Genomic DNA, 18,142 nt, shown 5'->3' with positions numbered 1-18,142 from the left:
ATGATGCATCAAAAAAATGCATTTTTTCATAATTTAATGAGAAGTTACAATTTTTTTTTCTTGCAGAAAAGAAAAAATAATTATAATAGATTTTTAAATGCAAAATTAATTAAAACTTAGTTTAAGAATAGTCAATAGAACACCAATAAAATAATAAATGAAGTTAAATACAAAGTAGATTAAAGTTATATGAGAATTTAGAAAATTTCATAAGTAGGCATTTGATATTGCAAACAAGTAGTAAAATACTTTAAAAGATTCCAAAAATACAATAGAAGAAATGTGAATCCCTTTGCAACCAAGTGTTGGTGATTTGACACTTGATGACAAATTGCACATTATTTGAATACATAATCAATCAAATCCCAAAAATGTCGATGACATTTTCAATAGGAGATCCAATGCACTTGGAGCAAATTTTCGAGCAAACAGAAAACATGAGGACATGGTTTGGTCATTGTATTTGCAGTTATTTACATCGCGAATCCTCCTCATAAATTCTTCTGTGATATCATCCTTTCCAAAAGTAGCTGGATGAGACCCATCCCTTGACCAATCAGCCCATGTGACACTTCTATTAGAATTTAGAGATCCAAATAACATACTCAACATAGTTGGAAGGTAATGCTCATCAGTTATATAACAAGGTGGTGTGCAGAATTCCTTGAATATTTGGTAATATTTAGTGTCAGAAATTATGTTAATTGCTAACCTTCGATGGACCTCAAACCATTGTGTCCCTTTTCTCCATTGAGATAATGTCACTTCTGGTGCCATTTTTATGTTATAACGACCCCTTCCAGCAGGACGTGGGTCATCAAATGATTCCACAAAACCATATTTTGACTTGATCAAGTAATTATAAATAATACTAAAGTTAAACAAAGGGATGCAACTCTCTGATAATAGTATAAACCTTTCATTTGAAAAGTCAAGTAAAGCATTTGCTAGAAGTCGTCTCTCTGCATCACACACATTTATATTCCCCCACTCTACAACCTGCCAAGACACAACCATGCAAATTACAACAAATTCCATGGAAGTTAAGTTAAAATTGTCAAAAGATTAATAAGCATGAAGTATGAGATAATATAAATTGTGGGATTAAACTTCCTAGGCATAACACACTAGATTTTCTAATGGTTCTTTATTCCAAAAGAGGACCACAACAAACCTTGTAGTGTGCCCAAACCCACCTCCTTGGGAGTCACATTTCTTCCTTCATCACTTAGTTAGAATACACAAAATTGGCTTGGAAAAGAAAAACTGACAATGATGGATAGGTGCTCAACATAAATTTAAAATCATAAGAGACTTTTGAAACAAATAAACAAAATAAACACAATCTCAAATGCTTATATTTATTTTTATAAGAAACAAGGCCATTCATGCCCAAATTCCTTCTATCAACCATAACTATTATAATTCATGTATTCATTTAACAAATTTGCAACCATTGATTTAAAACAATTAATAAATAAACTAAGTTAATTAAACACATGGGATTCAATTTCTCAATCACATGCCAAATCATTACCCATATGCATATGCTACATTCCATCTTAGAAATTAACTCTTAGAATGACATTTTTTTTCTCAATTTTACATAAAATCATGTTAGTTAGAATCACAATTAAATGATTGTCATTATTTATAGGATTAAAAAATGATATATATGAAAGTTAAATATTGTTTTTTTTTGGAAATTAAGAACATATTAGTTGTAAATGAGAAATTTTATATCCAAACATAAGAAGCTATGGTAAATGCCTCTCCCAAGTTGATGTTATGAATTCATAAGAGTGAAGATATCACTTTTTTAGCTAATTTCCCACACACATATTATCCCACAATGATTTTAATATAAAAATTTGAGTCATCTGCCTCAAATTTTCACTATCAAAACTCGCTTAGGCATCACAAACTACATTCAAATAGCCATAAATCTTTTTTCTCAATGTACAAAACACCAAGAAATGAATCTTCTTTCTCTGCAATGTAGTCCCTCAAGAAATCGTTTCCCTCCTATATCCCAATACGTGCAAGGAATCTCCTCCGCTATCTTTTTTATGGAATTTCTTGTGTGATATACCTTAGGATTGGCCATGAGTAGTTATGATATAAGTAGGTGGTTTGTTGATTACTATTTACCTAATATCTTGGCCTTTGATATGTCTTTGTTTATGGGATTGCCCAACAAAATTAGAAATCTCACTCATGAACCAAATTCATACACAGCTATAATAAATACAAGCAGAAAATAATTTTTATTAAGCAAACATAATATTTTATAATTTTATATAAAAAAAAACTAGCTCAACAAACCAGGGGAAAAAGGTTGTCTAGGTCGAACAAATTCAAATTTATATACAAAACAAGAAATAAGATGAAAAAAATTCTCATCCAGTCCCATAAAAATTTCAACTAACCCCTGCGACTAGAAAACCAAAAAATCAAAACAAAAATCACATAATATCCATGGTAATTGCTACCCCATATTACTCAGGTTACTAAAAACATATTAATAATCATTAATAAAGGAATTATATATATCGTAAAATGCATGAACTATAATCGGAAAATGATGAAGAAATTCAATGACCAAAATTTAATTTGAATGAAAGATGAAGAAGAGATTCAATGACCAAAATTTTATATGACATATACTCCCAAGCTACATGAAACCACGTGTATCTAAGAAAATATCTCCTCTCGTGAAGAAATCAAGTCTAAGGTTGGTATTTAATTAACAAGGGAAAAGGGTGGAGAGATTAGGAACAATATAATAATATCATCCAAATTACTCCCGCTTTTGTGGGTTCATTGCAATAGTGTTTACTTTGTAGGGTGTCTTTCAACTTTATATTCACGTATTTATTTAAAAATTAACTATCGTAATGTTTATTCACATGATGTATTGAGAAAGTTTGAAGCTTCAAAAGATAAAAATAATAAAATAATAGTTAAAACATAAAACAAGAAACAAAATTATAAATATTTAAATAGAAGTAAAGAAAATTATATTTTTAATTGTGTTTTTAATTTATTTTTTTATATGTTCATTCAAATTTTAAGTTTAGGGGTTTATTAGATGTAAAATAACTCTGCATCTAATAAATATGCTTTTTGCATTTTTTTAATAGACCCACATTGAGATAAAGTGAAAAAAAAATTATGGAACTGAGTAAAAGTATTTCCGGTATATCTCATCATGAATTTATTAAAAGTATCCAGAACAAATTAATTCCACATCTAATAAATACCTTTTTAAATTTTGAAGAATAAGTTTATGAAAAAATTAGTAAAAAATAAAATAAAATATAATTTTTTTTTTTTAATTATTTATTCTTATAATTGACATTATCATTTTAAATTTTAGAGTTTTTCAAAATAAATATTATTACTATAATTTTTATTTTAAAATTTATTTTTAATTTCAAAATTATTCTAATTATATCATAATAAACAAAATTATAATACGAGTTTAAATATTTATTTATAAAAACATTATATATATACCATGAGAATAAGGATCATAATTAAGGTATTTGAATCTCTTAATTAACCCAAATATATATATATATATATATATATATATATATATATATATATATATATACATAGATATTTTGCAAAAAGCCAAAAAAAAATGTTTAAATAGAAAGGGGAGGAAATAAATTATATTTTGGTTATAGGAAAGTGTTTGAATCTCATCATTAACATGATAAGTCAATATATTTTTTGTGGATAAGTTTCTATTCAATATATTTTTTTGTGGATAAGTTTTTACTCAAATTTTTCAATTAAGTTTATAAGAAAATATCATTTTAGAAACTATCATTTTAGTAATTATAGTATAATGGTGTAGTTTAATTAATACATGTTTTTAATAAGATTGTGATTTCTTATTATTTTTTATTGTTTAAAATGTACTTTTTTTGAATGTATAAATAGATTTATCACCTTAAAAAACTTTTAAGGTGTTCAAAATTTGAGGATTAGACAAGTTAAACTTATGATTCTTAAAAATCTCTACTAGAATTTGGATAAAATTGACTAGAAAAAGTGTTTAAAAGAACCGTTTTGTCTATTAGTTAGACTATGCAGTATAATAATTGGTAAATAAAAAACATACATAGTAGTTTATTCTTCAATTAGTACCATAATGTATTATAAGAAACAATAATTTTTTATTGAGAATAATGATTTACATAATAATTAATAATTAATGATATGTTATATATGAATTACTTTTTTAAGTTGATAAATTTATTGTTTAAGTTATTAGTGATTCATCACTAAATTAATTGAGAGTTGTTATTAAGCAAAATATATTAATAACTTATAACTTAGTTTGAGTTGAAAGATCTTGAACTCAACTTGAATAGGCCTCTATCTCAAAAGATGTTTTTTCTTCGGACCTTATTACAATGAACCAGTATTTCCTTTTACAAAATTGAAACAAAAAAACATATCATATTGTTTTATTTCCAATAACTCAGGCCAAACTCATAAAACATATTCATCCAATTTATTATTGCGTTATACATTTTGAGTATTTTTCCTCTCAGTAAAGAATTATATGTATGCCTTCCTTCATATTTTAAGAATTATCGTTGTATTTCAACATGAGTACGAAGTTTATCCAACCCTTATTTCTCATTTCAATATAATTATTTTTCTTATTATTTTTACTATTGGAACATTACATGGTATTATAAAAAAAATCGGAATTTAAAAAACAAATGAAAAAGAGAAAGGAAAAACTATTAAAACCATAACATTTCATACTACTTTTTGAAACTTTTATAGCAGAATATTCGAAAAATGTAGAAGTGTAATCTACTTTGAAAAACCATTGGTATGAAGTTCGATGGCCAAGATATTGAAGATTGAAAATGCATGTTCTCAAGTATCTTTTCTACATTGGTCATTATATTTTAGGTCTTTTAGGTATTGGGTATGTTTCACTTTACTTATGGATATGTACATCAGGATTTTAAAATGCAAAGAGAGGAGGAAGTCCAATGTGAGACATGGTTGTTTGAGCACGTAAAATTATTGTAATTTTCTATTATAAAGGAAGGAAAAGGCTAGTTTAAGTTTAGTATGTGAAAATGGATAATATGTTGGAACTAACCATAATAATATAAAAATAGTTATGAAAAATATCAAATTAAAAAATTGTTAAAGATATTTAAGAAATATATGATATTTTTAATTAAAAAGATATATGAAGAAAAGGTTTGAATAAAAAGTTTTGAAAGTAAAAAAATATAGAAATAAATATATATAAAATCATGAGTAGTTATTTTATACTAATAAAGATCTAGATTTTGGGTTCCATGTCTCATACAATTGTTCCCAAAATTCCGGAATGGATTCAAAATAACTCATTGAAGCATCGACATAATACCAAACATAACTTACTGAACCACCTATGACTTGGAGATGAGATCTTATTCCTCCTCGATTATTTAAAACAATAATAACTTTAAAATCAATAGATTAAGGACAAAATCCAGATTTAGAGGATGTTTGAGTTTTTTAAAGCAAAAAAATAAGCAAACAAAAGACTAATTCCCAATTTAGTTCCAACAGTTCGAAAACAAACTTGGATCTTTCCCTAGATTTTGTTTATTTTATTAATTTTATTTCTAGAAAACTAGTTGGAGTTAGCCGATTGTAATTTATTATTTAAATCTATCAATTGTAATGAGGAGGGGTGGGGCTTTTTTTAAACAAAAATCACTGTGTAAGTAAAGATTCTTCTGAAATTAATTAAAGTTTGCCAAGATAAGAAGTATTCAGATATTTCAAATCAGAGATTCTTGTTGTTGTATTTTCTAGTCTGTCTCTTAGTGGATGTGTTCCTCCGTATTTGGATAAAATTACATGATATAGAATTCATCTATTGATGATTTAATTCATTTTGTCTTTCCACAGTATTTGAATAAAATTATATGATATAGAATTTATCTATGGATGATTTAATTCATTACATTCAAATATATCTCTTTGTCTTTTGATATTATTATATAAATCACTTGTGATATTAGTGCTCTATTGTAATTGAGTTGTTATGCTTGCTTCTCACCATACTACATCATTTTAAGTCTAAGGAAATATTGTTTATCAAGCCCATGTAATATTGTTTGTTTACAAACCAACATCTTGGAAATGCCTTGATTAGTATTCATTTTTTACTCCATGCCCAATGGTCCTTTCTTTTGTTTTCCAACCAAACATTTTAGCTTTGTTATATTTGATCTAAGCACACAACCAACTCTTGAAGTGATATTGGATAGTTGAGTTGTAGAGAGAGCCCTCTTTGGGTTGGAAGGGGTAGCTTCTAATCTAAAATATTGGTTCAATGTTACCTCTGGGTTTTCCTTTCACAACCAAGAAAATTAAGGAGTGATAACATAAACTTTGAAGAGATAGGCTAACCTCCTCCAACATCGTGCTTCCATGTTCTTTGTTGCTTTTAGAATTTATGTGATTTGATATTGATTTCCTTGCTTGATGTTCTACTCGACCTTGGCTTACCTTGCTTCCTTCTTAGTTGGTCAACCAATTTTTTTTATGATTTTCCAACTCTTGACTTGAGGAATCGCTTCTCTAGTTTATTCTCTTTTTGCCGCTCCTTGTTAACATTTTGCATTTTCCCTCCGTTGGTTTCGTTAGTTCTAGAGACACCATTTCTACTTTTGTCTCCCACCTTTTAGGTAATGAAGTGGAAGATATATGTTGGAGCTGAGAATGAGTAGGATTATCACTAGGAACTTCCTTTATCAAAATACCTTCGCAAGTATCTCCCTCTGAGTCCTATGCTACTTTTTCTTGTTCTTCAATCATATTATCCTCTCATTCTAGAGTTTCCTTGTTGGGTTTGGTTCCACATGAACCAAATCGTCTTGAGAAAGAGTTTCAAAGGGGTTAGACAAGGACTAATCTAAGCCCTAGATTTCCCTTTGATGGCTCCTCTCTTTTGAGTATGCCATTTATTTTCTTGAGTGGAAGTCATTCCATCCCCAGTTCCAGCATGTGTTTTTTATAGTTACAAGAATAGTTCCCATAATCATGACAACTATTGCACTTGAACATGAGTTGTTCATAATCCAAAGGCTGGATGTGTTTCCAATCTCCTTGTGTCAGAATGGTCTCAAAAGGGAGTCCTTTCTCCAAATCCACCTCTACGCAAATTTTGGTGCATGCAAACTATTGACCTCTGGCTCTACAGGATCTAGATAGTTTCCTACTCCATTCCCAATCACTTTCAAGCATTCATCACTCAAATAAGACAAGGTTAACTAAGGAAGTTTAACCCAAACCGACACTGTTGTGGGGATATTCTCGTCTGAGTTGAAATCTAGGGACCATCTGTTCAAATACATTCCCCTTGAGCCAAAGAAATATGACCCATTTCTAAAAGAAATTTCTCTATCATCCTTACATTTAAAGAGAAAGACAAAGAAATTGTTACCCAATGCAAATTCTCCCAAGCTTCCTTTCATCATGGATTTCCATGATTTTTCAACCCACTTCTCAAAATAATTGGGCAAAGCTGACATACCCATGAAGTTCTTGACCAAGGCTCTGTTAGGGAAGGATAAATAATTCTTTCGAAAGCCTCCAAGAAGTGCTATTGACGAGATGTTTTCCACTTTTCTGACAAATTTTGACTAAAACTCTTTGGGCTTGGGGTTGGATTTGAGCTTCAAAATCATGGCGTGGAAGGCCACACCCTCAACATGCACGGGAGGGGCCCCTCCTAGGCTCATCACCATGAGAAATCAATGAGGAAGCGCTAATAAATTATAGGGACTGTGAATAACAGGGTAAAAAAGCCCCTCTTCTTCAATATATTACTAATGAAGGTATTATAGACTATTTTACAAAATGAATCCATTAGCCTATTTTCATGATTGCATTGAGAAACTTACTATGAAGAAATATGTAAATAAATGATTAGATACTCCATAATTGGATGGGATGATGGCAATGTGATTCCCTAGTGATAAAGTTAGTAGTCTATGCTCAATATCCATCCACTTGTGCCTGGAAAGGATAGATGGATGTACCAACATTTCTATGTATTCAAATATTTATGGAAGGGATTACTCAAGTCAAGTTTTTTATTGCCATTATAGTTTTCCACAGGCTGGATTGTCATATTTAGAATAGGTTTGGGATTCTTCATCGCCCATTATTTGGTATAATCAAGCTGATAATGAATAGACTGGAGAATTTCTTGTCTTTGTTTGCTTCTTCAACAATTTCTATTTTCCACTTTTCATTTGGGTAAGTTCAAGTTGGAGATTTTTCCTTTGTATCATCATTTTCCTAGTATATTTTTGGTTAATTTTTTAGTCCCTCAATTGCATGTGTCCCTTGTTTGGAGGGATATATTCACCTTTGTTTTTCACTCTCTGTATCCCCACCTCATCCTTGTTGTTGCCTCTCTAAATTGGCTTGAACTTGTGGACATTCCTTATCTCCTGAGGTCTAGTGGGTTGAATGTTCAACCTTCAAACCTTCTCTTTGTTGCTCACACCCTTTCTAGGCTTGATCAAATGGTTCAGATTGGTTCAAGACAAGGGGGAAATCATGGTTAACGCTGCAAACAAGATTCATGTGCTCAATTGGGTACACAATCTTCCGCAATGATTTATTGGGATTAAACCCCTCTAGAAGTTTGGGAATATATTGATTGGGTAGAAGCCAAGGAACAAGTCGATGATAGGTTCATTGTTGATGTTGAAATTGATGTATATATTGGGTAATGTGTTCTACACACTGGAAAAGCATGAAGCAAGAACACCAAATATTTTCAAATGGTCAAATTTTTATTGGTAGATGAAAACAATAATGGGTGAAGTTCTACTAGAAAGGAATGAGGCTCGTCATGAGATTATGATCCTAGATGAGTTGTAGTTGTATACCAAACATGTTGACCAAAATGTAACCACTCTAGTGAGGAAGATGGTTGGCTTGAAGTTTGAAGACCCTCATAATGATGTTAAGCACACCATTGTTGATGTTGATAATTCCCCTTCTACTTGACATGTATTTGATAAAAATAGTGCTGCCAATTCATACTCTAGTACTATGTTTTTTATAAATCCTACTTCTAGGCTTACTTTATATTTGGAAGTCATTCAGAGTAATGAAATATTTTATACTCTATGGAAGAAGGCTCTATTTTATTCCTTCTGGTTTGGTTTCTCTAGTGACAAGTCAACAACTATTGTTATTGGTTTTTAAAATATAAATTAGATGCTATTATTTTTATGTTGATAGGTATGTCTATTTTGGAATAAGGTTTCCAAAATTTTAATTTCATAATCAATAATTATTAGGTAGATAGTAGAGATTTAACCTACATGGATTACACTATACTATTCTTAGTAGTATACACAAATCAAAGTTTGAGATTTATCTCCAAGGCAGTTATGTTCTTTTTTGTCTTTCGATCAAATTGATTAATTAAAAAAATGTGATAGTTACAAGTGTCATATGAAATGAGTTATGATTTTTTGGGCATGTGGTATTGATAAGCCTTGGTATTGGCCCATGGCATTGTAACAAAGCATATTTATAGATTCAGAATATCCATGGTGAAGTCGAGGCAAATCTCCATGGATAAGAATCTTGTTCCATGCTTTTTTCAAATGTATATATGTTTAACTTATATATTGGTTTTTTTATAAATAATAATAATACTAATAATAATAAAACTATAATTTAGTTAGTTTTATGATTTTTTTCAAATTTTAACAACGTGAGGTGTATTATGAAGTAAATATTTTGATACTTATTATGAATTGATGCCTATTGACAGTGACTAACCATTTAAATTATATTGTTAAGCTAGTTAATGGTATTATATCTTTTTATTATTTAAATTGTATTTTTAAATATATAAATAAATTTAATGTTTAAAATTTATTTTCATGTATTAACAATATATAATTATACAATTTAATTTTACCATTTCAATAATTCTTATCGAATTTCAAACAAAATTTAATCAAACAAAAATATATTATGAAAAAAAAATATATAAAACAATTAAATTACAATTTTAAAAAAATAATTTAAATATAAAACTACTATAAATTTATTATAATACTAATAATGATATGATACTAATAGCGATATTTAAAAGAAAGGATACCCGTGTAGACCAGTTGTTTTGAGTGGGGTTTAGTCCCCCCCAGGTCATAGGGTCAAACCTCATAGAGAGGGGTTGGGCCACTTTGGGGGAATTAAACTTCCCAAGGGGTGTCCAGGCTTGACTTAGCCTCACATAATCCTAGTGATAAGCATCCCATTGTGGGTGGATCAGTCTTCTTCCATCCAATAAGTGAGCTAGCCTTGATCTAGTAAAAAATCTAAAATAAAAATGAAAGGATGATTCAAAATATAAAATAAACCATAGATTTATTGTGGTAAATGATATGTAATTTGTAATATATATATATATATATATATATATATAATTTAAATTTAATGTTTTAATATATAAATAGACTGCATGGGGTCAGTATGTTGGCCATCAGCTTAAATCCCATGTCCCTCACGTTCGCTTCTACAAACTCATGTCACTCTAAACCTGCTTATCCTTGCTTGGCTCTTGACTAAGCTCTGATTATTGTGGATATGATCTTTACAAGTTGGTGATCTAGTTCCCTATGACATTGGTGTGTGGTCCTTATACGCAACCTCTGACAACTCCTGGACGACTATGTTGTGGCTTGTTGTTTTCGGACCCTATGGTCCTTGATAGCCATAGTCTACCCGTGCAACGTTTTGGAAGGTTTTCCGGTATGTCTTATGGTTTAGTTTGTTCAAAATCTGGTAGGAATTTCTTGGAATCAGAAGTTTAAGTTAAAAATTCTCCACAATTCCAATGCCCGAGGGGTTTTTTAGGGTGTTGAATCCATATATGCAATCAAAAACTCATTTTAAACAACAAAAAATAAGATTTGGCTGAAAAAAACATTGTCATATTTCAGCCAAAATGTCTAAAACGTAGCATGTTTAGACAAAACTTCCTTGATATGTTGATCCTTAGTTGTTGACCTTTGTTCTAACTGTCTATCATCGATTTGTTGTCACATATCCACTCTCTTTGGTCTCTTGACAACCTTTCTTGCTTCCCACCTACTGCGTCTGCCTCACATCTTTCCATTCTTCCTCTGCACCGGTTGGTATGAGAAGCTAATAGCTCGATTTCCTGCTTATGTTGCACAACTCCTATGGGTGGGTGACACCTTTGTTGGCTACACATAGCCCCTTTTTTATCATTAAATTAACACTTAAAAATCGAACTTTGGCCCTTAATTTTTTTTTTTCCAATCATTTACTGAATTTGGGCCCCTCTAAAAAAATTCTTCCTTTTACTATGATCCGTAAACTACCTTGGAAATTCCACTTGACAGTTCGTCATAACAGATCTGATAATATTGTATTAGAAATATGAAATTTTACATTGTTACAATTTTATTAAACTTTAAGATCTGTAGATTTAACTGTAATTAGTGCACACATGTGAATGGAAATTATGTAGAAAAATAGAGAACAAAAAAATAAGATTGGATACACACATAAGACACAAAATATGCTTTGGGAAATCTTTTCAGGAGAAAACCCAGTGAGAAGGTGAGGTCGCTTCGCTCTCTTTCTCTATGTGGAAATTTGGATGCAGGTACAAAGAAGTAAGGTTTGTGGCCCATGGGCTGCGACTATGCACAAATCCTCCTTGCGTGCTCTGCCTTTTATCCCTATTGGTTATCTTTTCTCAGTTATGGAACAAAATTCTCTCGAAAGAATGGAATGCCTCTTCCTCTTAGTGGCCCGGTTATAACACGGTCTGATAGCCTACTAGTGGTTAAGTTTGACTAAATCAACACTTAACTAGAGTTATAATATAAACTCTTCCAGAGTATTTTACACCATAATCACATGGCTAACCCCTTTTCCATGAATAATGGAGGTTAACGCAACATCCTCTTGAATTATAGGTGTGAAAATAGGAAGGTCAACTTTTGAGTGGCATAACTTTTGCATACAGACTTTGATTGACGTGCTTCTTGTGACGTTGGAAAGATATTTGTGTGTAGAACAACATGAGAAGGTGCGGCACCAAAGCGACAAAGTTTTACCCCTAGAAAACGTCATTTGATGCCTCAAAATGCTCTTGGAAGGTTTCAAACCTTGTTTTGCCAAACTGGGTCTCGCTGGTAAAAATGGTCCCATGAGTTGATTCCTCCACTTTTCATACTATGAATGCATCAAGATGGATGAAAAAAAAATATAATGATCCAATCCGGATCAAACGATGATGACCAAACCTGGCCTATTGATCTTGTATAAACCCAACTTTTATGATTTTGAGATACATTTTTTTCAGAGTTTTTGCTCTGATACTATGTTAAATTTCCTATGAACATAACACCCAGTACATAATTCCTAACAGAAAAATGATTTGTTGATGAAATACATAGCTAGGTTCCTAAAATAAATTTAGCAAAAGAAAATTTAAATAACTAATTTATTAAAACAACACACACAAATTTTACCTAACAAGTTTTTAATTAAAACAAAATCCAAACTTATGTGGGCTCCCATCCTGAGATATTGGCTCAACTGAGAAAATACAAATAACCTGGATATGATTGAACAAATTTTCCCTAGATCGGTGCTTGATCTTTCTTGCAGATCTAGATCTTCAGCTTTTGTACACTTCCTTGAACCTAACACGCTTACTGATATGCCTCTCTCGATCTTGTGTTGTTGTAATGTGGCTTCTCTCTTTCCCTAGCCTTTCTTTTATAAATTTACATTGAGTTAAATCCCTAACCATAACCCTAATTTCAAAGTGATTAACTACTGAGATTAGATCTCACTTCAGTTGAGATTAACGGTTAAGATTAAAACACAATTACTAAAGTAAATTAATTTACTTTTGCTAAGTTTCTTTTAACTCAATAAGCCAACATACTAATATGTGATTAGACTTAATCTAAGTTGTATAAGGAACTTGCTCACACTTGAGAAAATGTTCTAAGGAGAATGTGGGTGACTTTGCATGGTTAGACATAAGGCATATGCAAAAGTACTTGCCCAAGCTACAAACATCAACATCAATGATTAGGTGCTCCACCCCAAATGGGGTGATAGGGATGTGATTCCCCAGTGATGAAGTTAGTGGTCTGTTATTGATCTTCATCAACTTATGTCTCGAAAGGATAGATGGATGTACTAATAAGTTTATGTCTCATTTGAAGATTTATGGAAGGGATTGCTCAAGTCAAGGTTCATTATAGTTTTCCATGTGATGGCTTGATGTATTTAGAACATGTTTGGGATGCTTTGTCACCCACTCTTTGGTATAATCAATCCAAGAATGGATAAACTAGAGAAATGTTTTGTCTTTGTTTGCTTCTTCAACAATTTCCATCTCCCACCTCTCATTTGGGTAAGTTCGATTTGGAGGATTTTTCCTTTATACCATTACTTTTGTCTGGTTTATTTTTGTTGCTTTTGATGGTCCCTCGATTATATGTGTCCCTTCTTTGGAGGGAGCTATGCACATTTTTTTAATGCTCCTTGTATCACCACCTCATCCTCATTGTTGCCTCTCTAAATTGGCTTGACCTTGTGGACATTCCTTATATCATGAGGTTTGGTGGGTTGAATGTTCAACCTTCAAAATCACTCTCTCTTGTGTACCCTCTCTAGGCTTGATGAAATTGGTCAGATTGGTTCAGGCCAAGAGGGACATCATGGTCAATGTCACGAACTAGCTTCCTATGCTCAACAAGGCACATAATCATCTACAATGACTTATTGGGCTCAAACCGATCTAGAAGTTTGGGAAGAAGTTGACTTGGAAGAAGCCAAGGTGCAAGCGGGACATAGTTGCATTGTTGGTGCTGATACCAATGTAATGTTGGGTAATGGATTCTACACAATAGAAATACATGAAGCGAGAGCACCAAAGATTTTCAAATGGTCCAATTTGTATTGGTAGATGAAAATAATCACGAGAAAAGTTTTTGTACAAAAGAATGAGGTTCATCAAGAGATTATGCTCTTTTTAGATGAGTTATAGTTGTAGACCAAAAATGTTGACCACAACATAACCACTCTAGCGAGGAAGACATTTGGCTTGGAGTTTTAAGACCATATGAATGATGCTATGCACACCACTATTGATGCTAACAAGTCCCCTGCTATTCTCTCTCATTTGGCTCCCTAATGACAAGCAGTCCACAGCTATTGTTATTGGTTATTGTTTAGGTTTCATATAAATTTCCAAGCTAGTTTTGAAAATACAAATGATTAGATGCTTTCTATATTTTAAAATAATATATTAACATTACAAATTTAACAAAGACATAGGTTTCAATATGCATATGATCCCATTAAAAATATAAAATACACATATGAAAGATTGCCCATAATTAATATATAAATGTGTTGTGTGTGTGCCCTCTAGGAATTCCTTAAACAATAAGCTTGAAGCCATTAGAAAAATATATGAAGTGAATATGTCATATGAGAAAGTTGACTCTGGAGAAAGAATAAGCTTGAATCTGTTAGAAAAATATATGAAGTGAATATGTCATATGAGAAAGTTGGATCTGGGAGAAAAAGAAGAATAAAATGGGTGGAAGAATATTTACCTGGCTGGGTATCTCGCGATGATAGAAAGGAGAAGTGTTGGCGACATTGAGCTTGAAAGATGGCAGGGGGTGGACATAAATAGAATACAATCCTTCATGGCCACGAAAGAATCTCTCCCACAGGGGATGAAGGGGAAGCGGACCCCTCGTCAAAAACATAAATGCGATCTTGGGTACCCTTTCAAATGGCTCCTTTCTCCTGTGTGCCACCATGGACGCCCTCCACAGAAGCTCTTCATCGCTCATATTGTGCATCACAATCTCAGGCCTGATCCAGTGTTCGAATCTCGCCGGGTCCTTTTTGTTATCACAAACAACGCTATGCGACGGCGTTGGCGGTGTCAGCAAAGCTTGTTCGACAGGGTAAAACACTGCCTGGGGGTTCAAATAACGCGTCATGGTGAAAGTTGCGACGACGCCAAAGAATATAACAGAGACTATGACAATTAGACACGTTAAAGCTTTCACCAGCTCCACATGCCATTCTCGCTTGCAGGGTGACTGTGATCGAATCCCCACAAGTCCTATTTTCTCTGCCACTGCGTTCTCCGTTGCCTGCATCGTTAACTCAAATGATGGTAGCGCTGGTTTCCGTCAAAGCCTGAAACAGTTTGAAAATATGAAGCCTTGGCTGCCCGCCAGAGGCGACTCGGGCATTAAAATAAATTGACCTGAAGTCAATTGTCGGCCATTCCTGCCCTTTCACACGCCATGAATGCAGGATAATTACATGCCTTAAGTGGAAGTTTGTATTTTTAATTAATCAAGAAAACCAAGAACTGTTAGCAGGATTGATCACTGGAATTCACTTAAAAGAAGGGCGCGGAATTCACCTAATAATAATTCTGTATCTCGTCGATTCTTGTGCAACTCTGAAAATCGCATTGAAGGAAAGAAAGCGGAGGCATTGGCATTGGCATGAACAATGGCATTACAGATAATAATGATAGTACTAGAACATGGAAATGGAGCCAAAGTCTAATTTCACAAGTTGATGTTAATATAAATGCCTTGTTTACACAGCATAGGGATCCACAACATTTAATAGCCTTAGAAGGTTGCTTCAAACACAGGAATTTATGATAGCACCACTGGAATTTGAGATTATTGGAAGGTTGATTCAAATACAGAGGAAGCTAGGAATTTATTATAGTACCAGTGGAATTTGAGAATCTATTAAATATGGAGTAGGTTTTAAATTTATTACAATGTGAGTAGAATGAAGAGCAAGTTTAACGGTTATGGAGTAGGTTTTAAATTTAATACAATGTGAGTAGAATGAGGAGCAAGTTTAACTGTCACATGTTTTTCTTTTGGGTTATTTTTAATGATATTATATATTTTATTATATAAATAATATTTTTAAATATATAAATAGAATTAATTTTTTATAATTAGTATATTAAAATTATATAATTTAAATTAAATTTATAATTTCAATAAATTTTTATTAAATTTCTAATAAAATTTAACTAAATAAATGTAATATAGAAAAAAAGGCTAAAATATAAACAATTAAATTGTAATTTATATAAAAAAAATGATTCAAATATAAAATAGATAATAAATTATTATAAAATTAATGGCGATGAGATTAGTATTGATATTTAAAATAAATAGATAATTTAAAATATAAAATAAGCTATAGATTTATTGTAATTTGTAAGTGATATGTAATTTGTAAAAAATATTTTGAACATATATATATAAAGTGTGTATATTTTCATAGATAGAATTCATGTTGTCAATCTATTTGAATTTATGTTGTTAATTTGTTGTGTATTATGATTGAAACTACCTAGGTTGTAACAACCCATCATTTAGGACTCAAAATACATCATGATACATATTTTCTTTTGAAAAGAGAAACACACACAATTATAATGTGTTAACACAAGTAAAATGCATGAATTGTATTTTTTTTAATTATTGTGATATAAAACGCACAATTATAATGTTTTAACACAAGTAAAATGTGTGAATTTGTATTTTTTTAATTATTATGATATAAAATATAATTGCAATAACAAAGTTATATAAATTGGAACATAAAATCTATTTAAAAAAATTATATTGTAAAGTTGGTAAGAAATGAAGATTTTTGTTTTTATAATTGAGCCTATAATATATAGTACAATGCAATACAAAATTGTTGTAAGTTATGAGATGCTATGGTTTGCTAGAATCCTTCATAGATGATTTTTCCCTCTATATCCTCCAGTACATGCCAATGCATTCTATGGAATAACTAACATTTAAAGAAAAATGAATATATTTAGGTTTTTGATAGCTCAAATTATGGTTAGGTTTAGGCTTTCAAAACAATCTAGAAGCCTCTAGTGGATTTCCATAGATTACTATCTCCACACATGTGAATTATGGTGTGTAAGCATCAACACCACTTGTGAGGGAAAATATTGATGACTATCTTTCCAAGGACACAACATTCACATGCAACCTCCATTTTAGGTGCATGATAGCTCATTGGAAATATCTCAATGGGGATAATTTTTTGCCAACTAATGTAAGCCTTAACAATTTTCATTTATTGTCCCTGAATAGGGTGTTTGAGGAGTGCAAGGTGGGAGGGCACCTGTCAGTCATCCCACCTAACCATAGTTGATGAGGATGCGGCCATGCACCCTACTCGATGCTCATTTTAGTTACCAGCAAGCCTACATGGTATATTATGTGACATTCCTTCTCCATGATGATGGATCTACTAAAAAATGATAGTATATTGAATGCTTGGATATAAGGTAGATTATGGGACAATATGACATGGGCATGATCTAGTCCAAAGTCGTTGCTACCCATTCACTCTGCTTGTCATGTCATGAAAGATTATTATGTATTGTACGGGTGGTTTCTCATGATGGGAGGTAGGCAATTGTGTACAAAACTCCTACTCTCTCAGAGTACAAAGCATTGAAGGTTCAACACTTCTTATCCAGCTAGGGCATTCCACTTTCACCGAAATCTCCACAACTAGTGGTTATTTCCATAATTCAGGGGCAACGCTTTTCATTTAGTAATCCAACTCTCTCTTATTGTCTAGTATGGTCTTCATGCCATTACACTCTGCGTCCTCTAAGCATCACTAGTTTTGTTTTTGTTGTTGTTTATGGGTATTCTTTGCTGAAACTCACCTTCTAGCCTATTCCTGCTAAGTCTCTTTGGGCCTCTCTTCCTTTCTTATTCTCACTCTCTCCTAGGCTCCTACAACTCCTGTGTTTCTCATTCATTTTCTTTAGTTCCCTTTCTAACATTAGTTGTTTAGGACACTCACCTCCTCCACATTCCCTTGCATCATTGATCCCCTCATCCTTTCCTTCCTCCACTTAAAAAGTCCCCATCTTCCTCAAGATCTCGGATTATATTCCAAATTGGATGATAGACATTGGGCACATCAAAGGAAGTTTCAATCAGTATATGCATACAATAGA

General features: G+C 31.8%; 1 protein-coding gene across 1 annotated transcript; it reads right to left on the bottom strand.

Annotated features, from left to right (window-relative positions):
• Nucleotides 1-354: 354 nt before the first annotated feature.
• On the bottom strand, nt 355-15,095 carry LOC149174221 (glycosyltransferase BC10-like). Its single transcript, XM_089422554.1, has 2 exons — nt 14,697-15,095; nt 355-999 (listed from the first exon to the last, which is right to left on the bottom strand). Exons 1-2 carry the CDS (start codon nt 15,093-15,095, stop codon nt 355-357), a joined length of 1,044 nt encoding a protein of 347 aa, XP_089278680.1.
• Between the last annotated feature and the right edge of the window lie 3,047 nt (nt 15,096-18,142).

This window comes from Pinus tabuliformis, chromosome 4_1, assembly GCF_031772625.1.
Source record: "Pinus tabuliformis cultivar Carrire ecotype Pingquan chromosome 4_1, CPIR1, whole genome shotgun sequence".
NCBI classification, from domain to species: Eukaryota; Viridiplantae; Streptophyta; class Pinopsida; order Pinales; family Pinaceae; genus Pinus; species Pinus tabuliformis.
Note: the sequence above shows the minus strand (reverse complement) of the source record. Positions and strands in the feature narration are given on the sequence as shown.